The sequence below is a fragment of the Dromaius novaehollandiae genome, chromosome 4, assembly GCF_036370855.1.
Source record: "Dromaius novaehollandiae isolate bDroNov1 chromosome 4, bDroNov1.hap1, whole genome shotgun sequence".
NCBI lineage: Eukaryota > Metazoa > Chordata > Aves > Casuariiformes > Dromaiidae > Dromaius > Dromaius novaehollandiae.
Genome location: NC_088101.1, coordinates 53,739,782 through 53,762,920, shown reverse-complemented (window position 1 = coordinate 53,762,920; position 23,139 = coordinate 53,739,782). Strand labels below are relative to the sequence as shown.

The following is a 23,139-nucleotide window of genomic DNA, read 5'->3' as shown; positions in this document are numbered from 1 at the left end:
CTTCATTGATTAAATTTGCATTTTTGTTTGCGATCACCACACTGCTCCACAGAGACATTTTGGAAACAGAATGCAATTATATTCTCTTGATGATAGAGCTTTTAATATAACTTTGTTTATGAACATGAATATAAACATGTCAATATAACCATAATATAATTATGAATAAAGACAGGAGTTCTTAAACTCCACATGGAATCAGGAAATGCTAAATAAGATTAAAACAATCCAAAGGAATATAATTTTCAAGTATTACAGGCTGAATGTTTTATCAATGGCACACATCTTGTCTATAACTCACTAATGATCAGTGCATTCCTATGCAAATTTGGGTTTCACCTGTGATACACTTAATAGATTTGAATTCCTTCCCCTAAATAATCCTGGGCTCTGTTGTTCTCTGTATACCCAGCTCATATTGCTGTCAGTGAGTAGACAGCAACTGTACAATAGGGCCATTTACATCACCTTGCAAAATAGGTTGAGTCTCTTCAGTTTCAGACTATTTTATTTCAGAGATCACATTGCATCCTACTAATGTTGAGCTTTTCTGTAGTGTGCCTTTTAAATATGCAACTTCTCTCTTAAGCACAATTAGTGTATTTAATTTGAATTGAATCTTCTAATCTCACTGAGAATTTATGTAGCTGTTTTGATTGCACTATGAATTTTATTTTGGAATAACCCAAATCGTTTATGTAGTTAGTTACTTCATTCTCAAGCACACAAACCCACGTTTTCTGTGTGGGTCTTCAAAGCTGCACTCACAATTGTATCTTTTTTCATCTGTTATCCTTTATTTAAATTGAAGGCCTTAACAGTTTATATGAAAATTTGGTCCTTTGACATTTAAAACAAAATTATACATGCTTGTTACTCAGCACCAGTAAGCGTCCCAGTCTCCAAAGCAGGGTTTTGTTAGTAGGCTTCCATGATAGTTCTAGGCTGGAAGAGACCCCTGGAGTTCATCTAGTTCAAACTCCTGCTCAAAGCACGGCAAACTTCAAAGTTTGATCAAGTTTTTCAGGGACTTGTCCAGCTCTGAATATCTGTGAGGACACAGATTCCACATCATCTTCAGATGTTCTTTTACATTACCGTGGTTAACCACCCTACTTGGCAAGAATTTTTTCTTGTGTCTGATTGTATTCTCCCTTACTGCAACCTGTGAGTGTTGCCTCTTGGCCTTTCACCAGGCACCTCGGAGAAGAGTCTGGCTCTGTCTTTGCTAAATGCGCTCCCCCCTGCCACAGACCTTTACATAGTTTGAAGAAGTGCAGTCAGATCTCCTGCATCCTTTTCTTTTTCCGGCTAAACAAGTCCGATTTCCTTAGCCTCGTACATCACGTTCTCCAGCCCTCTGATTTTAGTGGCCCTTTGCTGGATTCATTTCAGTTTGTCAAGATCTCTCTTGCACTGCAGAGCCCAAAACTGGATCCATAGAGTCTCACAAGCAAGTGCCAAATAGAGGGGAATAATGCCTTCCCACCCCGCCATCCCCACCTGCTGTCTGCAGTCTTACTAAAGCAGCCCAGCCGGTGGTCGGCCTTCAGGACCACAAGGGTGCACGTCTGATCCGTGTTATACTTGTCCACCAGAATCCAGGAGTGGACACAAAATAGCTTTAGTCAGTGAGAATTGAATCCTGAAATATGTAGATAAAACACCTTTCCTGTTGAGTCATCGCTATATTTGGGTTTTTGGAGTTCAACTTAAATGTACCAGAACAAAAAATGATTGAGCTGTATTCATTTTGAAGTCATGCTATCGCTGTGTGTGCTAACAGTGAAATAACTGTGTATTGCCCTTTAACCTTTTATTTATACAAACTGTATTTGTATAGTTTGATTTGATCTGGTTTGAAGGTTGGGTTTTTCTGCTTTTTTTTTTTTTGTTGGTTATTGTTGTTTTGTTTCATTTTCCTGAGTACCAATGTGAAGTGAGCAGATGTTTTCACGAAGGTGCTATGTAAGTGACTATAGTTAATATTGAATCATTTAGTATTTGATTTCAGTTATAGTATGCATTATAGTATGTAGTGTATATGATATATATAGTGACAGTCTAGTATACAATAGAATGTATTCTTATACATTTAAAAGAATTTTTAAAATTACGTATTTAAGCTCTAGGTTTTTTGTTCTTGTTTTTCATTTTCCAGTTGAATTTGGTAATGAATATATTTAAAACCTTGACCTAAAATACAACCTGAGTCACCTACTTTATTCAAATTTCATTCTGACATTATACTTAGTTCTGATTTATCCCTCTTCCTGATGAAAATCAATATTCTAACTCTGTTTTCTGTCTTTAATCAGTTTCTAATCCATGGCAGAAACCAAACTCTCTAGTTTCCTTAGCAACCTCTAGAGAGGAACTTTATCAAGGTGCTTTTAAAAGGTCAAATGATTAGTTTCTTTACTATCTCTTTGCCACCATCTTCGGAGAATTCTAATAGGTTGTGGGAGGCGGCATTTTTCTGTAACCAGCAGTGAATGTTTGTATTATAATAAACTTTCTGAGATACTCAAAAGCTATCTATGCTTATAGATATTTCCCCAAATTTACTGTGTATTGGACTGCAGTTCACTGATCTGGAATGCCTAGGACTGCTCTCTGCTAAGTTGGGGAGTTCTTGTTGTGGCTGTGTCCACATGTCCACGCACACGTGCCTGCTTGTGCATGCACGCTCTCACTCTCTTTTTCTCTCTCTCTTTTCTTCCTCTTCCCTCTACCACCCCAGCTCCCTGGCAGTGGAGCTGATTATTAATAACTCTGTATTGCATGTTACATCACAGTGCTGAGATGTGCATTGTGCTGCATTGCTCGAGAAGAACAAAAAATTGAATCTGAAATAACATTTTGTGGGAATTCCACCACTTATTTTTCCATTTTGCTTTCTGTGGTTTACAGCTATTCTAGGCTTGGAACTGTAAAGAGCTGAAAGAGGATTGTTTCCACGTGAGGGCATGCTGCATCCATTGCCTTGGAAAACATTGCTTAAAATTCCAAATTTGAAAAACTAAAGAGCGTTTTCACCTACCCTGGGATCCATACTGACAAATATGTTTTTTTAATTTCTAAGTTACTGTGGAATTCTTTTTCATCTTACATTATGCAAAAATATTTACCCTTTAAGATACCTTATTTAAAGCACTTCTGACTGTATAGACTTCTGTTTTGACTTTGGGGCAGGGGAAACAGACTTGGGTTTAGTGAGATTTTCTCTCCCCACCCACCCACCCACCCACACTTCTCTCCCCTTTCTTGGAAAAAAAGAAATCTAGCTTGCAGCAGAAGTATTTCTGGTCTCATTTCTAATGATATCCTATTTTCCTCTGTGTTTCCCAAATATCATTAACACTTTCCCCTTTCCATTATATCATTTCAGGTGTACATCAAAGTTATAGACACAAATAATCACAGGCCTCAATTTTCCACTTCAAAATATGAAGTCGTTATACCTGAAGACACTGTACCAGAGACAGAAATTTTGCAAGTCAGTGCCACAGACAGAGATGAGAAGAATAAACTGATTTATACTATGCAGGGTAGCACTGATCCCATCAGTCTCAAAAAATTTCGTCTGGACCCTGGAACTGGCGCTCTTTATACTTCAGAAAAACTGGATCATGAGACCATGAATCAGCATATTCTTACAGTAATGGTAAATAAAGGCATTAGTTCTTCATTTGTTCTGAAGTCAGCAACAAACATCTCTTTTTATGTCTTTTTATTTTGCCCCTCCCCCAATATAAACTTTTATGTGTATGTTGAATTTGTATGCAGTTTTTGTCTCTGACTGATACAGATCGAACCCTGAATTTTTACTAATATTGGATGAACTAGTGTAATAACAGTACTAATGTAGTATGGTGCTAATGACTAGTAATGTGCTAATTGTTTTAGGTTCGAGATCAAGATGTTCCTGTAAAGCGCAACTATGCTAGGATCATCATTAATGTTAGTGACACGAATGATCATGCTCCATGGTTCACCAGCTCTTCCTATGAAGGACGGGTGTACGAGTCAGCAGCTGTTGGATCAGCAGTGCTTCAGGTTTCAGCCTTAGATAAGGACAAGGGAAAAAATGCAGAAATTGTGTATTCTATTGAATCAGGTATATTGACATTCTTAAATCTTTATTTTACTTTAAAATAATGATGGTTGGTCATGTTTTGTTTTATCTGTAGACATATGAAAAATAAGCTATGAAAAAGAGGGCAGTACAGATGTCTGTGTTGTATTTTGTCATGTGTTTAAGCTATAGTCTGAGAACCTTAAAATTGCTGTGGACTAGATAATTAATATTCATCTCCTTCATCTATATTTATTACCCTTCTGAAGTAAAAACTAAGGGTTACCCTTAAAAGGATTTGTTTATTAGAAGTTATGGAAGCATTAAATTTAGATCTTAAAGTTGCATTCTGTTCTGGTGATATAAGTTATGTTTTGTGGCATAGGCAAAGCAAGGATTTGATGAAAAGAGTAAGAGCCTGCGACGTGCAGTACAATGTGAAAGAAGGAAGCTCAAAAATAACTTAAATATCTACATGCTGTTGCAGAAAGAGCTACCAAATAGTCACAGTTTAAGTTAAGCTTTCTGATACCTGCAGCAAAGAAGAGTTCACTTTGTGTGGTTCCCTCTGGCTAGTTTTACATAGTGGGACTGCTAGTCTAGCTCAATAAAATATATAAGAAATCCTCTAATAGTCCATTTGACATTTAACTTCTTTCACATTGCAGGCCAAAGAAGAACAGTAGGTGCTGCTGGTTATCTTTCACCTCAAAGGATCTCTAAATCATTTTGTCTATTCTTTTAATTCCTTAAACAAACTCATTATTCTAATTAAAAGATTAAATCTTGTAAATTTTTATAAAATAAGTCATGGTTTGAGTAGCAGTAGTATTGCCCTTTGCTTTGTCAAAATTTTCTACCCCTTGTGTAGACTGGCCACTGATGATGAGCTCTTTTTTCCACCTTGCCCCTCCTCCCTTTTTTTCCCCCCCTTCCCTCCTCTTTTTTTTTCCCCTCCCTCCCCCCTTTTTTTTTCTTCCCGAACTTGCCTGTAACAGTGCAATTCAAATGATGGTGACTTTGAATAGTGAATAACATGGGATGGCACTGACTGACTTATCAAACTGATGCTGGTAGTGATGCATACCAGACATTGACTAGTTGGAAGTGAGTTTTGTTTCGGTCCAGTAAATCTAGATACAAGTCTGCCATCAGCAAGGTCCTGAATTATTTAGCCACTATAACTGGGAAAAAAACCCAGAATGTGTTCTTTAAGTTATGTTAGCTATGTGCTTTACTCTTTTGAAGTTAGAAAGTATTTTACAATAAAAGTTCTAGTATAAGAAACTGTATATGTTAAAGACAGCAGTAGGTAAAAAGTATGCAGTTACTGTTGCATGCAAGATGATGTGGGCAAACGTTGCTTCTTTATCCTTGCTGTAAGTTAGTTTATAAAGACAAAGGAATTATTTATTGTAAATATTTTCTTTTTTCCCCCCAAAGTGTTACTTTGATATGAAAGCATACTTTAACACAGTATTAAAACAAAGCTGTGATTGTGATACTCTGAAGAGAGAATATATTTAAATGTCTGATAAGTTGCTTAAAATATATCTTTGTTTTCTGTTATTTGGAGAAAAGCAAACCTTTTTACTAAGCAGGAGACTAATATTCATGAAACTTTTCTCTTGCCTTTCCTAATTCAGTAGTGCATGTTTTGTGAATACCAAAGCATTGCAAGAAAAAATGTGTATGCATGCTGTCTGGCATGAATTTACACCCTGTTCTTTTCCTTTCTTCTAGATTTTTGTAGGAGTAAATGTAAGACTTTCTTAGGTTTGTTTTATAGGATTGTCATCTACTGGGAGGTTAAAGCATTATAGCTGATGTTCTAAGCATATGGAATGAACATTCCTTAAATACTTGTGATATCTGATGAGATTTGTAATGGCATATTCTAAGAATGCCACAGTGTTTAGAGCCTGCACTAAAAAAAAAAAAAGATAACATCTTCTGCCTACTTGTATGCATAACTCAGAAGTCTTTAGTAAATGTTTCCATGATGAGAATATGGCTTTAGTAATGTAATGTAATTTTCAAGGGAGTAAAATGTTAAATCTTGCACTGTTTTAGTGCATGAGCTGAATATCATGTACAGTGTAGTTCTTTACATTTTCAAATACATAGCTGAAAACAAATGGTTTTCAAGTGGCAGCTGGTAATATTCAGTAGGTAATACATTTTTTCTAACGTTTTATCACAGGGCATAACTTATCTGTGTACTAATATGAAGTTAGGGTGGAAATAACTTCTGATCTAATTCAGAAAGATCTTTAATTTTGAAGCAGTGATTTAAAGAATAGTTGCATAAACAAGTGAGAATCAAAAGTGTCATAACACTTCTTTTTTCCCAAAAATCTAGTTACTTTAGATCATGTAATATAACCCTTATTCCACTAATGTCAGCTTCTGAATATAATTTTCTTTCAGCTTCAGTAGATATTTAATTTGTCTTAAACATTAACTCAATAACTAAGGTAATTGTTTGCTAATTTGAAGAAAATATATATAATTTTTTGGTATTGAAAGTTACAAAATACTTTGTCATCTTTATTATATTTTTTTAATTGAAAATGAATCAAATTTTTGTATTTATTCTGAAGTCTTGGATAGCTTTACTAACTTTGCTTAGTGCTGTATTTCTGCGAGTGAACTTAGAATTAGTGCTAATTCATTACATAAAACTTTCCAAAGAGGCTAACGAACATTTTTGAAAAAATTAAGAATCCATAATGTTCCCTATGTTCTCTCTACATGATCCCTTTTATTTTAGGACTAAATGAACAATCATTCTTTAATTTTTGTATACCTTTTTTTAATTACATTTCTTTTTCTTCACAGGGAATATTGGAAATGCCTTCCTTATAGATCCCATTTTGGGTATAATTAAAATTGCAAAAGAGTTAGACCGGAGTAACCAGGAAGAGTACAACTTGATAGTAAAAGCTACAGACAAAGGAGATCCTCCAATGAGTGAAGTGACTTCTGTGCATGTATTTGTTACAGTTTCTGATAATGCCTCACCAAAATTCACAGCCAAGGAGTACTCTACAGAAATCAGTGAAAGTGCCAGCATTGGTTGTTTTGTTGGAATGGTTACAGCATACAGTCAGTCTTCCGTGGTTTATGAAATAAGAGATGGTAATATAGGTGATGCCTTTGCTATCAACCCAAACTCGGGTGTTATTGTTTCTCAGAAGTTACTTGACTTTGAAACTTTGCCTGTTTACACACTAACTGTGCAGGGAACAAACATGGCTGGCTTGTCCACTAATGCAACAGTTCTGGTGCATCTGCGGGATGAGAATGATAATATACCAATTTTTACACAAGCTGAATATACAGGACTCATCAGTGAATCAGCTTCAATTAACAGTGTGGTTCTAACTGACAAGAATATTCCATTAGTAATTCGAGCTACAGATGCTGATAAAGAATCAAATGCTTTGCTCGTTTATCACATTGTTGAACCATCTGTCCAGAAGTACTTTGCCATTGATTCTAGCACTGGTGCCATTCGGACTGTAATGAGTTTGGACTATGAGGAGACAAACATTTTCCACTTCTCAGTGCAAGTACATGATATGGGGATACCACGTTTGTATGCAGAATATGCAGCTAATGTTACTATTTATGTAATTGACATCAATGATTGCCCTCCTGTGTTTTCGAAAGAGTTGTATGAGACATCCATTTTGGTTCCAACCTACAAAGGTGTGAAAGTCATCAGCGTAAATGCCACTGATGCCGATTCAGGCGTTTTTTCACAATTAATTTATTCCATTATTGAAGGCAACATTGGAGAAAAATTTTCAATAAACCCGAAGAGTGGAGTTATAACAGTACAAAATACAACTCAGTTAAGGAGCAGATATGAATTAACAGTTAGAGCATCTGACGGCAGATTTGCAAGCACTGCATCTGTAAAAATTAACGTGAAAGAAAGCAAAGCAAGTCAGCTGAAGTTCACACAGAGTTCTTACTCTGCAACAGTGCAAGAGAATTCCACTGAGGCAAAAACAATAGCTGTTGTTACTGCTATAGGGAATCAAATAAATGAGCCTTTGTTTTACCATATTCTAAATCCAGACAGCAGATTTAAAATAAGCTATACTTCAGGAGTCCTTTCAACAACCGGAATACCATTTGATCGTGAACAGCAAGAATCTTTCGATGTGGTTATAGAAGTGACAGAGGAGCATAAACCATCAGTTGTTGCTCACGTTGTGGTTAAAGTCACTGTGGAAGATGTAAACGATAATGCTCCAGTTTTTGTCAGTCTTCCGTATTACGCTGTTGTTAAAGTAGACTCTGAAGTAGGCCATGTTATTCGGCGTGTCACTGCTGTAGATAAAGATATAGGCAGAAATGGAGAGGTGCATTACTATCTCAAAGAACATCATGAACACTTCCAAATTGATCCCACTGGAGAAATTTCACTGAAGAAAAAATTTGAACCAGACACACTAAATAAGGAGTATATGGTCACAGTAGTGGCAAAAGATGGAGGAGAACCTGCTTTCACTGCTGAAGTTGTAGTCCCAATTACAGTTATGAATAAAGCTATGCCAGTTTTTGAAAAGCCTTTTTACAGTGCAGAGATACCAGAAAACGTTCAGCTCCATAGCCCTGTTGTGCATGTACAAGCAAACAGCCCAGAAGGACTTAAGGTGTTTTACAGCATCACGGATGGAGATCCTTTCAGTCAGTTCAGTATCAACTTCAACACTGGAGTTGTAAATGTTGTTGCCCCTCTTGATTTTGAATCTCATCCAGCCTACAAACTGAGTGTTCGAGCAACAGACTCTCTAACTGGGGCTCATGCTGATGTGTTTGTAGACATAATAGTGGAAGACATCAATGATAATCCTCCTGTGTTTACAGAGCAGTCTTATGCTGTGACCCTTTCTGAGGCATCTGTCATTGGAACATCTGTTGTACATGTGAGCGCTACAGATGCTGATTCTGGGACAAACAGGGGAATTTCCTATCACTTGATTGAGGATAATAGTGAAAGTCATGACTACTTCCAGATCGATAGCATCACTGGACTCATTCTGACAGCAAGAACTTTGGACTATGAACAAATTCAACAGCACAAATTACAAGTCAGGGCCATAGATGGTGGCATGCTGCCGTTAAGCAGCGATATTGTTGTAACGGTTGATGTAACCGATCTCAATGATAACCCCCCTCTGTTTACCCAGTTGCTTTATGAAGCTAAAATTAGTGAACTGGCTCCTCGTGGGCATTTTGTGACATGTGTACAAGCCTCAGATGCAGATAGGTCTGATGTTGACAAGCTGGAATACTCCATTTTGACAGGCAATGACCATATGAATTTTGTAATTAATAGTAAAACTGGCATTATCACCATCTCAAACCTACGCAGACAAACACTGAAGTCACATTATAATCTTAATGCGTCTGTGTCTGATGGAGTCTTCAGAAGCTCAGCCCAAGTCCACATAATTGTAACCAGTGCCAATATGCATAGCCCGGTTTTCAGCCAGAATGAGTATGAGGTTGAACTAGCTGAAAATGCTCCATTAAATACTTTGGTGACTGAGGTTAAAGCAACAGATGAAGATTCTGGTACTTATGGCCACATCACTTACCACATTGTAAATGACTTTGCCAAAGACAGATTTTACACAAATGAGAGAGGGCAGATATTTACCTCTGAAAAGCTTGACCGTGAAACACAAGCAGAAAAAGTAATTGCCATAAGCTTAATGGCCAAAGATTCAGGAGGAAGAGTTGCTTTCTGTACAGTTAATGTAATACTCACAGATGACAATGATAATGCTCCTCAGTTCCGAGCAGTAGAGTATGAAGTAAATATCGGATCAGATGTTCCAAGGGGAACTTCTGTCATTAAAGTCTGGGCATCTGATGCTGATGAGGGTACAAATGCAGACATCACATATGCTATTGAAGCAGAGTCGGAAAGTGTTAAAGAGAATTTGGAAATTGATCCATTGTCTGGTGTAATTACTACAAAAGAAAGCTTAATTGGTTTAGAAAATGAGTTTCTAACCTTCTTGGTTAGAGCAGTGGATGGTGGTTCCCCCCAAAAGGAGTCAATTGTTCCTGTCTATACTAGAATACTCCCACCAGAAGTGCCTCTCCCAAAATTTTCAGAACCGTTCTATTCTTATACGGTTTCTGAAGACATTCCAATTGGAGCTGAGATAGATGTTATCAAAGCAGAGCATAACCAGACTTTGGTGTATCGTCTGATTAAAGGGAACACTCCTGAAAGCAATAGGGATGATTTTTTTGTAATCGATCGACAAACTGGAAGATTGAAACTTGAGAAGAATCTTGATCATGAAACAACTAAATGGTATCAGTTCTCAGTGCAAGCACAGTATGCAAATGAAGACTATAATGTTGTTTCCTCAGTAGAGGTAAGCATTCAGGTGAAAGATGCAAATGATAATAAACCAGTTTTGGAGTCCAACCCATATGAAGCATTCATTGTAGAAAACATGCCAGCTGGAACAAGAGTCATCCAAGTTAAAGGAACTGATTTAGATTCAGGACTCAATGGGCAGGTTACTTACAGCTTAGATCCTTCTCAAGAACTAGACATTTTAGAGTCTTTTGCCATAAACTCGGAAACTGGTTGGATAACCACTCTTAAAGAGCTCGACCATGAGAAATGGCAAAAATACAAAATTACAGTGGTTGCATCTGATAGGGGTGAAAAAATTCAGCTGTCTTCTATGGCTGTGGTTGAAGTTACTGTTACAGACGTGAATGACAATCCTCCACGTTTTACTGCAGAGATATATAAAGGGACAGTCAGTGAGGATGACCCTCCTGGTGGGGTAATTGCCATCTTAAGTACCACTGATGCTGATACAGAAGAAGCCAATAGACAAGTCTCCTATTACATTACAGGTAAATGTTTTTGAGTAATCCTAGAATGCTGTGAGTTACAACTCAGTCTTTCAAATTATTAGAAAACATATATATTTTGAAGCTGTATAGTGGCAAGGAAAAAAATGTCTTTGTCTTAAAATGAAGATTAAAAATTATACCAAAAAATGAGTTTTCAAAAGCACATCTTTGGCTTTGTTTGACACATGCTTAAATGTCTTTCTAAAGATGTTGTTTACTCCTTATATATCAGATTTCATAGGAAGATCTATTTACACAAAAATAAATGATGCCATTAAAGATTGAACCAAAGAAATTTTATAAAATAATAAAGTATTAATTTCCAGTAGAATATTTTAATATTTTTCTTATTTAGTATAAGTGTCTTAGTATGATACTAGCGATAATGCTGCATTAATTTCTACACTAAGTATTCACTGACTATTTTTACCTGAAAAATGAAGATATTTCTATATAGAGCCACAGGGAGTGGCTGCTTGGTTGCATTTAGATTTTTTATTTTTAGCTGTAAGTGAATGTTGATAAGAGTAATTGTAACGTTCTCTCTCTTGTCTTTAGTGAAATGTGTCTATTGATATTTCAGGAGGTGATCCCTTGGGACAGTTTGCTGTTGAAAATATACAGAATGAATGGAAGGTCTATGTCAAAAAGCCTCTGGACAGGGAAGAAAAGGACAATTACCTTCTAAATATTACAGCTACTGATGGGACCTTTGCAACTAAAGCTGTGGTGGAAGTTAAAGTCCTTGATGCTAATGATAACAGTCCTGTTTGTGAAAAGGTAGGCCCAATCTTATACTTTCCATATCCAGCTGCTTTCATAGGTAAAATGTAAGCTCATTTTCTCTAAAATCCTATCTCAGAGGACTGACAAATAGGTATTCCCTGGTAACAGAAATATACTTTGTAGTACAAAGACAACACGCTGCAAAAGAAAAGTGATTTCTTAGGCAGATTTCTTAGCAATTTAAAACATCCAGAGACAATTCAGTGATGTAATTTCATCATTTGATGGGGATTTGAAGAGCATGGATACAAATTTAATTCATTTTTCCTGTGTTAATGCATGCTTTTGTAAAAGAAAATGTTTTAGGCTGCTGCCATGATAGTTTTATGTGCTTCTATCTTCTGAAGTAGGTAAAGAGCTGTAAAAACTGCCAAACTGCACTGCGGTTACAGTAAACAAGACCAAAAATTTGTAATCTGTTTAAAAAAAAAAAAAAGGAAAAAAACAGGAAAGCAGAACCTGCAAGGAGTATAATTGCTCCACAGAAAAGCCCTGAATTTTCAATCAGCTTTTTTTTTTTTTTTTTTTTTTTTCCCCCTCCCCCTTCCTCCTTAGCACCTTTGGACTTTTCATAGCCATCATGTTTTGTCATGTTGAATAGATTTGATATTACTGGGGTAGAAAGGCAAAATCTTTTCTTGTTCTGGGAAGTTTCAAGTATACAGGGAGCACTTGATTCATCTGTCAGTCTGTGTTTCTTACTCGTGTAAGAGCAGATGTAGCTAAATACAAATCAGTAAATCAATGTTTTTAGCTTTATTCCTTGGTTAATATTGGTTCTAGTTATAAGGGCCAGTCCTTCTATGGTAATTCACATGCCTAACATGATTGGAGAAGAGTGCTTCATGTCTTCACATTCTGATTTTTTTTTTTAGTTGTTATTTAAATTGGAAGCCTGTAACCCTTTTGTATAAAAGGCAGGCATCGATTTCTTTTAAATTTGGTTGGACCTAGAGAAGATGATTTGCCAGAAGATGAAAAAGCAAAGCTGCAAAAAATTTCACAACTCCAAGAGTGAGGATGTCTTTATTAGTTAATCAGTTAGAGGTATTTAAAGTTTGTAGCTATGCATTGACACTCAAGAGTCCATAAGGTTGCAAATGTCAGTAATAATTACCTTTCCAAGTATTTTATTAACTGTGAGCTAATTAATTAGAAAAAACACAACTCCTTATCATTTTCAGGTGTTTCATCCTCTGGTTCACTTCACACGTTCCCAAACATTCAAACAGAATCTCTCATCTGTCATTCTCTTCTCCCTCCCCCTGTGCAACTCCTACTTACTCCATATGTTTTAATCTTACAGTGTTATTTTAAAATCTTTTAGGCTTTGTACACTGATACGGTTCCTGAGGATGCCCTTCCTGGCAAACTAATAATACAGGTATCTGCCACAGATGCAGATATTCGTTCCAATGCTGAAATTACTTATACACTGCATGGCACAGGAGCAGAAAAATTCAGACTGACTCCAGACACAGGTAATACTTCTAACACGTTATAGGCTATACAAAATTGCAGTCAGAGCCTCACTTTATAAAATGTTTTACAATTACATAAGACATACGTGAATGTCAGTACTTTAAGCTTTGTGTTAATGGTTAGTTTATTATATAACTGTTGTTTTAAATGTGAATTTCTGTTATGTAAATATTAATAATACATTGATGAGAGGTCAGGAAAAAGGTCAGTATTTAATATATGAAGAACTAAAGAATAAATTGAGTAACTGCCCTGAAGCCAGAAACTTCCATGTCAAAGTGACTGGCAATAAAAGTATGCTATATATGTTGTACTTTTTATATTCAGTATATTAGTCAATAGCAATCACAGTGAGTTTATGAACTAAAAATGACTTTATTCACATTCTCTTTGCCATCATTTGCTTTGGCATATTAAACGGGTTGAGGTTAGACTGAGGAACAAATTTCCTTTCCATAGTGAAATACACCAAAGCTGCCTCAAATTTTATTGGAACTATTATATAATCAAGATGAACTCTTAACTTCTTTGATTTTTTTTGTTTTCCTGCTATTCATGTTTTCTGGATGACCAAGGCCAAAATTTGGTGTGCTGCAGGATATAATAAACAAGTAGTAATAAGGGAGTAGCAAATAATATAGGAAAAAAAAACTGATAAATAAAAAGATATTGTGGGAATACAGAGAAGAAGATAAGAATACTTTAGTGGCAAAGTAAATGAAAAGGATGTTATTTCACATTTTTTTTTAACTTTGATTTCACTGACTTGCTGTCGTAGCATGTTGTTACATAAATTCATAAATTCTATGTTAATAGAAATAATGTTCATAACATTAATAAATCTTAGATTTTTCAGCAGCAACAAGTTATATGTGATGGTGTGAGTACCTCTGTTATTCATTGCTACATGTTAAAGGAGGAGAGTCATCTCAGTAACTGTGGAAGGAACAAAACCAAATAGCCCAGGAAAAAAATACATAGCATTTTACCTTGCATTTTGTTAGTTTGAATATTTTAATTTTCTTTACACCATGACACATAATTATTTAAACTAAGTGTACATGGATGGATTCTTGCATGCATATATGCACATGCATACACACAGACCCACTGCACCATTGAGTACTGTTACTTCAGCTAGTTTCAGTCTTGGAGTGATTTAAAATCAAAGCTGAAGGGTTTTAACATTTAAACTTTTAAAGCAGAAGAGGCAGGCCACTGACACGTTTTGCTCAAAGTAGAGCTCATTGGTGCAGTGCAGCTGTTGACTCAGCCACTGATGAAATTATCCTCAAAAAGAAAATTGTTGTTCATCTTTTTTGAGTACAAAGGGATTTTAGAGGAGGAAAGCATGCTAGGCTACACATCATTATGGGACACTTAATTCTTGCAACTTGCATCCATTTATATTTGTTACTCTGTTTATAGGTGAACTGAAAACATTAATGCCACTTGATCGTGAGCAGCAAGCAGTTTATTATCTTCTAGTGAAAGCCACAGATGGAGGAGGAAGATTCTGCCAGGCTAATATTATTCTGACTCTGGAAGATGTGAATGATAATGCCCCAGAGTTTACAGCTGATCCTTACTCCATTACTGTATTTGAAAACACAGAGCCTAAAACCCTTTTGACAAGAGTGCAGGCAACAGATGCAGATGCAGGTATGCATTCTTTAACTAATTCTTCTGTCATGGTCTCAAAGTTACAGTAATGTTTATTTTTGTCTTATCCTGAGAGATGTTAGGTCTTTCAGTGGAACTGACAGATGTTCAGTACCTCTCAGGATTAGACTTCTGAATGATATATTTAGGTCTACTAAATGATGTAACACCTAAGTTTCATGTGTTAGTAGCTTGGGAAACATACCTTTTGTGCCTGAGAGTGCAAAAAAGAATGGGGAAGAGAGAGGGACAAAATGTAGGATCATTTTTGTGCAGTTAATTGTTAATGTTCTGATGGAGTTAGTCCATCCTTTTACTCCTGCTGTGAGTAAAAGGAAGTTGAAGTGCTGTCCCTGTAGATGATAGAAGTCATGTTTTGAATGTGTGCTCCTCAGCCTTGCTGTTGATGATAGTATCCTAAAGAGAACCCTGGTTAATTATAGCTTTATGTATATGAACCTTATTAAGAATTTTGCTGCCTCTTTATTATCACTGTTTAGTTCTAAGTATTTGGGTGAACATGAACTGAAAATGACATTAGAAAGAATTTGTTCTTAGACTTGTTCATGTATTTGGAAGGAAGAACACAAGAGCATATGGTCTTTGTTTAAAGGTATATGATTTTTATATAGAATCTTTTTTTAATCAAGTAATATGAATAATTGCCTCACCCTCATGAAATAAAGGACCTCATTTGTGCTATGATAAACTAGGTTATTGAGTTGGAAGATAACAGTCAGATGTTTTCACACTTCACTAGTCTTTGAGGCTTAGGAGCAAAATGCTTGGCCCAAAACATTATGGGGATTTTGTTTGTTTTATACAGAAATCTTGCCAGAAATGATGTTCCTGTTAATTTTGGGACATGATTCTTAAACTTACTGGAATAGAGCCTGGTTATTTGATGCAGCCCAACTCCCTCATATTCTCCAGTGTTATTTTTAAGCCTGCTAAGCAGATGTGGTTGTTTTGAAGTTATAATTTATATTACTAATATTTTCATGTTAGCCAGTACTGTGATTGAAACAGAACCATGCTTCCTGAGTTTTTTGTGACAGAAAATCTGTATGATGAAGAATTTCTTTGTTTGTTTTTTAATCAGATTGCATCTTTTGGGGGATCATTCTGCCTTTGACAGGAGCTCTTAACTGTTGCTGAAATTTACTTTAAGATGAATGATAGTATTTCACATGCACGTTTTATTTCTGTAGCTATCAGACCCACTATTATGTTAGTGTATTTTAACTGTTTTTTCGTACTCTGCAATTCTTTTTAAAATGCAGGGATAAACCGTCAAATCCATTATTCACTGGTGAACTCTGCAGAAGGCCAGTTCTCTATTGATGAATTCTCTGGAATAATTCGGTTGGAGAAACCTTTGGATCGAGAGTTGCAAGCTGTGTACACTCTGACCCTGAAGGCTACAGATGAAGGTTTACCTAGAAGACTGTCTTCCACAAGTAGTCTTATAGTTTCTGTTTTGGATATAAATGATAATCCACCTGTATTTGAGCACAGGGAGTATAGTGCCAGCATATCAGAGGACACTTTGGTTGGAACTGAAGTTCTCCAGATCTATGCTGCAAGCAGGGACATTGAAGCCAATGCTGAAATCACATACTCAATAGTCAGTGGGAATGAACATGGAAAATTCAGTATTGATTCCACAACAGGTAACAGAATAGAACTGTGAATATATGTTAGCCTAACCGAGTACTGTTCTGTAATATGCTCTGCAATAATTCAACCAAATAGATTATATATAATCCATATATGTTACCCATACAGCCATCCTGGCTGTGAAGCTGATGATGCTCTTTATGCACCCATTTTGCCAGTATGCAAAGGAGAGCAATAGAATGTGAAACAAGAGCTTTCTTTAATGCTGCTGTTTGTTATTTTTGTTAGATTTATTTAGTTTTATAAGAGTAAAGGTTTCCTAGCCAAAATGTTCCCCACCCTGGGAATGGAAGAATTCTATAATTATAGAAGCATAACAGTCTTTTCACAAAAGCCATTATGTATAATCGGAATGAGTAGCCAGACTTTGTAAAAGAAAGATCAGAAACTAAATTGGCAAGGAAAACTAGTCATTGGTCCACAAAGATGGTAATTCTAGAGGAGTTTGATATGGCATTAAAGAAAGATTGGAGTATTCTATTCAATCATATGTCCAGCATGACAGCAGAAATTTTAGGCTTGAATGTTAATCAGATTTAGTTTCAGAAAGCACTTAGATTCTTTGGAAAATATTACCCCATTAATGGCAATATTTTGTTAATATACACCTTTATTCTAGCCTTTTTTTCTTACATAGGTCTTTTTTAGGTAAAATTTGAGGTAAAGATTTTTTTTTTTTAAAATAAGATTTCTACTCAAAAGTTCATAATAGTTAATTATGCCAGTGTAATTGAAATAAGTCTTCCTACTATTCTTTCCAGTGTGCATGCTGGTACTATAGACGTACCTTGACCGTTTGGCTGCTTCACATATTTGAAAGGAGGAGAAGGATATTCAGAGAAAGAGTCTTCCGGCAGTAGATTAGCATGTTTGTTAGGGACTGCACTATCTTAACTATTCAGTTAAAAAAAGTCACATTTTTAACTGAAATTTTTCAGTCAATCAAAATCCATGGTCAGACAGTTTTGCTATTACCTCTGTGTACTCCTCTGCTAAACATTAATGCTGGCTGCAAGGAAAGTGAAGTTAAAGGTCATTTCATATATTTGATTAATTGAAAATTGATTTTCAATTTTCAACTTTTCCAAACTTTTTTTAATTTTTCTTTTTTTTTAATGAAAAAAAATGTGATCTAAGTAATTTTAAAGTGCGAGTCTTGTATGGTAATGGCAGGAACTTCCAAACTTTTTACTTTTATGTGTAAAGCCTCATTATATCACTGGGTAGCTCTGTCTTTACAGTGATGAATCAAGTCCTGAAGAAGCTGCTTATTTATCAGACAAACTCAAAACCTGTAATATTTAATACTACAGTAATAGCAGAATTTCTGTTTGAGATTGATTTTTTTTTTTTCTTTCCCTTGTAGGAGCCATTTTTGTCATTGAGAACCTGGATTATGAAATTTCCCATGAGTATTACTTGACAGTAGAAGCCACAGATGGAGGCACACCTTCATTAAGTGATGTTGTAACAGTGAATATTAATGTCACAGATATTAATGACAATACTCCAGTGTTTAGCCAAGACACTTATACTGCAGTAATCAGTGAAGATGCTGTCCTTGAACAGTCAGTCATTACAGTATGTATTATCATCTTTTTTTCCCTTGAAATGTTCTGTTTTGACTATCATGCTTTCAGTCTTGGAAGAATAAATATTAATTTGAAGATAGGCATAAATGAATAGAGAAATCTGCCACTGAGTGAATTGAAATTTTTTTTGAAAAAGTTTCAGAACCAGGGACGTGATGTGCTATGGGAAAGTGCATGATATTGTGTGGTATATTTGTATTCGCCTCATGAGAATGTGACTTCATTTTCAGAAGGAATTCAGGAAATGAGTTTAGGTGATGTTGGTATGTGCTGAATATTATGATGTTTCTCCCAAGAGCTCTGTAACTTTATTACACCTGAAACAGCTGGGCTTGTCTTCAGAATGAGTTTACTTGAAACATGATAGTGTCTGTCTAGATCTGTTTTAAATGAGACTATAATATCCCATAGGTTATGGCGGATGATGCTGATGGACCTTCAAACAACCACATTCACTACTCGATTATAAACGGCAATCAGGGAAATCCTTTTACAATTGACCCTACGAGGGGTGAAATAAAAGTGACTAAACCTTTAGACAGAGAAAAAGTAAGTTTTTGATATTTTCTGAACAGTTGGGATTAATTTAGTTATAATTGAAAACCACCACTTTTTTGGATGATACTTGTAAAATACCATTTCAGATATTCCAAAATTAATATAACCACAACAAAGTGAAAGCAACTATTTATGGCAGTGCTGAGGACAGGGGTCATATTTGGAGTGATATATGTATATAAACTTAAGCCTTATTGGGGGTTTGCACAAAAATATTTCTTTCTTAAAAGAAAAGCTGAATTTGTTACTGTTTCTTTGTTCCATAGTGAAGCTGTGGATTTTTTTCTTTTTAATTTATTTTTAGATTTCAGGATACACCTTGACAGTTCAAGCTTCAGATAATGGAAACCCACCCAGACTTAACACGACTACAGTTAATATTGATGTTTCTGATGTAAATGACAATCCTCCAGTGTTCTCAAAAGGAAACTATAGTGTCATCATCCAGGTAAACCTTAAATATAGACAATGAAGTTTTAGTAATCAAATTAGTAACATTACTTGAGTCTTAATTTTGACTTGAAGAAGTAGGCAAGCTATGATAAGCCTAATGCTTCAATTTTATTTTTCTGTATTTTTTTTATTACTCAAGGTTGTCAGTGGGACTGCTTGTCTGAATTAAGTGTAAGGGTTACAAAATCCATATTGTGCGGTCTATTTAGAAACTTATGTTGCAAGGAGTGTGTGTTCCTTTTATGGATGTAGTTTTTGTGTGTGTGCACATATGTATTGCATTTGTGTTTATAATGTGCTTAACATCGTGCAGCTAGGTTAAAATACCTAATAGTCTTGCTATTTTGTTAACCTTAGAGTTACTGCTTAGAAAAAGATGCTTTATCTGCCTGCTACTGTAAGCAAGTATTCTGCACTGTGGCACATAGTTCAGGATTTGATTCATATTGGCCTCCTCTGGTATCAGAAGCAGTTGAAGCAGGAATAGTACTTCATATTGCTACATACCAATCCTTTGACAAATTTTGCACCTTAGGCACCAGATTCTCGAATAGCTGGCAAGCGATGGCCTGATTCAGACACCTGTCTGCCAAAGCAAAGATAGCAGAGGAGAAGTTCTGTTCATCCTGTCATCCTGAATCCAGTACAGAATAAATGGAAGGAAACAAAGGAATTGTATTAAAACCTTTATGCTAATAATGTAAATTATTTCAGTCCCTCGGGTCCTGTCACTGGTGCCTGGCCTTGGCCAACAGAGAAATACTTAGGATCAGGCAATGTTATTGCTGCACTGTGCCATCCTAACATATCTTTTCTTTGAGACCATGCAAGTGCTTTGTAAAGGTAGCTTTCCAAAAGAGGGTGAGGATGGTGATTCATCTCTACCCCACCAACAGAGTATGCAAGCAACGTACGGTGGATCTTGCTTTAAAAAAAAAAACACACACATTTTTGTATGTGTTGTCAATGGTACTTTGCTTTCCCCAATCATAATCTCTCTTGAAGTGAATGTTTAATTAAAGTATCCCCTGAAACTGTAGACTATATAACCTAAGTCTGTAATGTTTGTCTCGCAAAATTAAGAAGGAAAATCTTGTGTTTTATTGTTCATTCATATCAGCCTGTCCCACTATGAGGGTAGCCGAGAATGTCAGTGCACGCCTCGTGATACATTGGGGATGCACATTTGGACATAGTTGGAAATGTATTTGACTATTATGAAAATCAAAATACTTTAGATATCCAAATGTAAATATTTCCATTTTTAAATGATAGCCCTTGTCTGTTTTTCTGGGGAAGCACTTCAGCTGCAAGACCTGGTAATTAATTTTGCAGAAGTTTACCTACATGCTCTCCCAAGAACAGGGAGTATGCTTGTTATTAGCAGTGTGTGCGACTGTGAAAGGATAGCATTTTATTATCACTGTACTTCACAATAACACTGTTTTTTCTTTTTTCTTTTTTAACATTTTAAAATGTTAAATATGTATGTAAATAAATATGTAAATAAAAAATGTTTTAACATTTTAAAATGTTAAAAAAATGTGGTCAATACAGTGCAACATGAATGTTTTGGGAAAAATATTATGAGTGTTGGGGGGGTATATCAGATACAGGATAACCTACATTTATGAAGTGTCTGTGAAACCTCTGGCATCCACAGAATGAAAACTTGAAGAGGTTTTGTGAAATAAATTTTAAAATCTGCTTTTCATGTCTTAACTAGACTGTGGCTGTAGTCAGAACACTAATTAAGGACATGGGAGTCAGATGGAGGAGTATGTTTTTTTCTAGTCTTCCCAACAAAGGCATTGGATTATTCTTAACAAGTATTTTAGCTAAATTTGAAATCTATGATGACTCAGTAATTAATCTATTGTAACCCTATTTCAGACCAATGGTGGAAAATAAAAAGTTTCAAGGCTGAGCTACTTTAACAAAATGTAAGACAAAGTTTAAAAAATATACTGCCTTTTACTATTTTCATCATTATTCCCATAGAGTAGTATTTTCCTTAAATAATATTGTCATTTGTATTTCACTCATACTGGTTAACTGGTTTGACAGTAATTTGATTTTAATATTTTTTTTCCAGTTGTAAGAAAGAAATCAGCGTCAAGCTATATCTCTAATTATAACAAAACCATTGTGATTGTATTATTTATAGGAAAATAAGCCTATTGGATTCAGTGTGCTGCAGTTAGTAGTCACGGACAAGGATTCTTCTCACAATGGCCCTCCTTTTCTCTTCACCATCCTGAGTGGAAATGAAGAGAGCACTTTTCAGATTAACCAGCAGGGAGTGCTGACAACAACTGCTGCACTGAATCGCAAAGTGAGAGATCACTACTTGCTTCACGTTAAGGTAGGGTACGCTACCTCTGGATGTTTTGTGCTATTAGTGTAAGTATTAGTTAACTTTCCCAAGCACTCCCAACCCACTGCCTTTTCCTGTTACTTGGAGGACAACCCCTTGTCTTTGCATTGCGAGATCCTGGCGTTCCAAGCAGTGATTTGAGGCATGTTCCTTGTGGTGACAGCTTCAGAGGCAAAGTCCACTGATTTAAATGGAAATGTACACAGATGTAAAAGTGAGCTTACTTAAACTTATTGTAAGAATAAGTGAAAAGGGTGAGTGTTCTTGATAAGCCACTTTGCCTGTCATGTGCAGTGTATTTTTCAGACTACTATACATTTTGTTACACTCTGGCATCTACCTGGAAAAGCCAGTATGGCTATAGGCCCTTTGAGCCACCTTCTGTTGGCTGCAAGCTTCCCTTTTTTTTTTTTTTTTTTTTTTTTTTTTTTTTTTTTTTTACCACTATCGCTTTGACTCCTGAAGCTATAAGCTGGTCTACACTGATACAGCAGAAACACAGATATTAAAAGTTGAACAGCATGGCAGTACTGAAATATTTTTCTGTAGCACAGCCTCCTTTTTCACGGGAACTGCAAACTTACTTTTTTACGTTTGGAAAACCAATGTCAGTGGAACTTTGTTATAGCATTTAGTTTTCATGTCTGAGTCTCACAGACAGTGCAGTACCTGTATGGCTGAGATTCAGACACAGCACAGAACTGCAAAATAACCCTGAAAGGCTATTACATGCCTATATGTGTCATTCTTGTGCAGAATAGACCATGTCTCAAAATCAGTCATACTACAGAGTACCTAGCTAAGTTCTCTTAAAAAAAAAAACAAAACAAAAAAGAAACAAACAGAAAAACCAGTCCTTTTTTACCCTATCCTAAGAAAAGTTCAAACTACTGTATTTTTTAATCTTATTCTTTCTAATTCATTTATAAACTAAGTGGCTGTGAACAGTGGACTCAAGGTGGGAAGGCTAAAAATAGTTGGCCTTAATTCTTAAACTTCACTTCCAGATTTGTGTTTTATTAAAAAAAAAAAAAAAGAAAGAAGAAAAAAAATCACCTTCATTTTTACATGAGTTTACATGGCCTACAAGAATTTATCTTTCAATCTCCAAACCATTCTCTTGCATAATATTGCAAATAAGTTCTGAGTAAACATGCACATGCAGAATTTTAGATCAGTAATGTTGTGCCAGTGTATACTGAATTCTGTCCATGCAGGGTTAATAATCATGGCATATTAACATGAAATCTCTCTCTTTCCTTTATGGAAAGATTCCCCCCCTCTCCCCCCCCCCCTCCCCCCCCTCTCTCCCCCCCCTCTCTCCCCCCCCTCTCCCCCCCCCTCTCCCCCCCCCTCTCCCCCCCCCTCTCCCCCCCCTCTCCCCCCCCTCTCCCCCCCCTCTCCCCCCCCTCTCCCCCTCTCCCCCCCCCCCTCCCCCCCCCCTCTCCCCCCCTCTCTCCCCCCCCTCTCTCCCCCCCCTCTCTCCCCCCCCTCTCCCCCCCCTCTCTCCCCCCCTCTCTCCCCCCCCCTCTCCCCCCCCCTCTCCCCCCCCCTCTCCCCCC

At 36.3% G+C, this 23,139-nt stretch overlaps 1 protein-coding gene across 8 annotated transcripts in view; it reads left to right on the top strand.

Moving 5' to 3' along the window:
- The window catches only part of FAT1 (FAT atypical cadherin 1), a 112,462-nt gene that overhangs the window by 72,856 nt on the left and 16,467 nt on the right, over window positions 1–23,139 (top strand). For all 8 annotated transcript variants that reach the window (XR_010389053.1, XM_064511069.1, XM_064511068.1 and 5 more), the window contains exons 8-18: window positions 3,392–3,667; window positions 3,910–4,120; window positions 6,920–10,987; window positions 11,571–11,767; window positions 13,101–13,254; window positions 14,684–14,917; window positions 16,201–16,590; window positions 17,964–18,178; window positions 18,601–18,738; window positions 19,052–19,195; window positions 21,368–21,565. Coding sequence is in view for 7 of the 8 variants with exons in the window: in XM_064511069.1 (XP_064367139.1) it covers window positions 3,392–3,667; window positions 3,910–4,120; window positions 6,920–10,987; window positions 11,571–11,767; window positions 13,101–13,254; window positions 14,684–14,917; window positions 16,201–16,590; window positions 17,964–18,178; window positions 18,601–18,738; window positions 19,052–19,195; window positions 21,368–21,565 (6,225 nt within the window). In the remaining variant the exon portion in view is untranslated. The remainder of the gene's footprint in view (window positions 1–3,391; window positions 3,668–3,909; window positions 4,121–6,919; window positions 10,988–11,570; window positions 11,768–13,100; window positions 13,255–14,683; window positions 14,918–16,200; window positions 16,591–17,963; window positions 18,179–18,600; window positions 18,739–19,051; window positions 19,196–21,367; window positions 21,566–23,139) is intronic.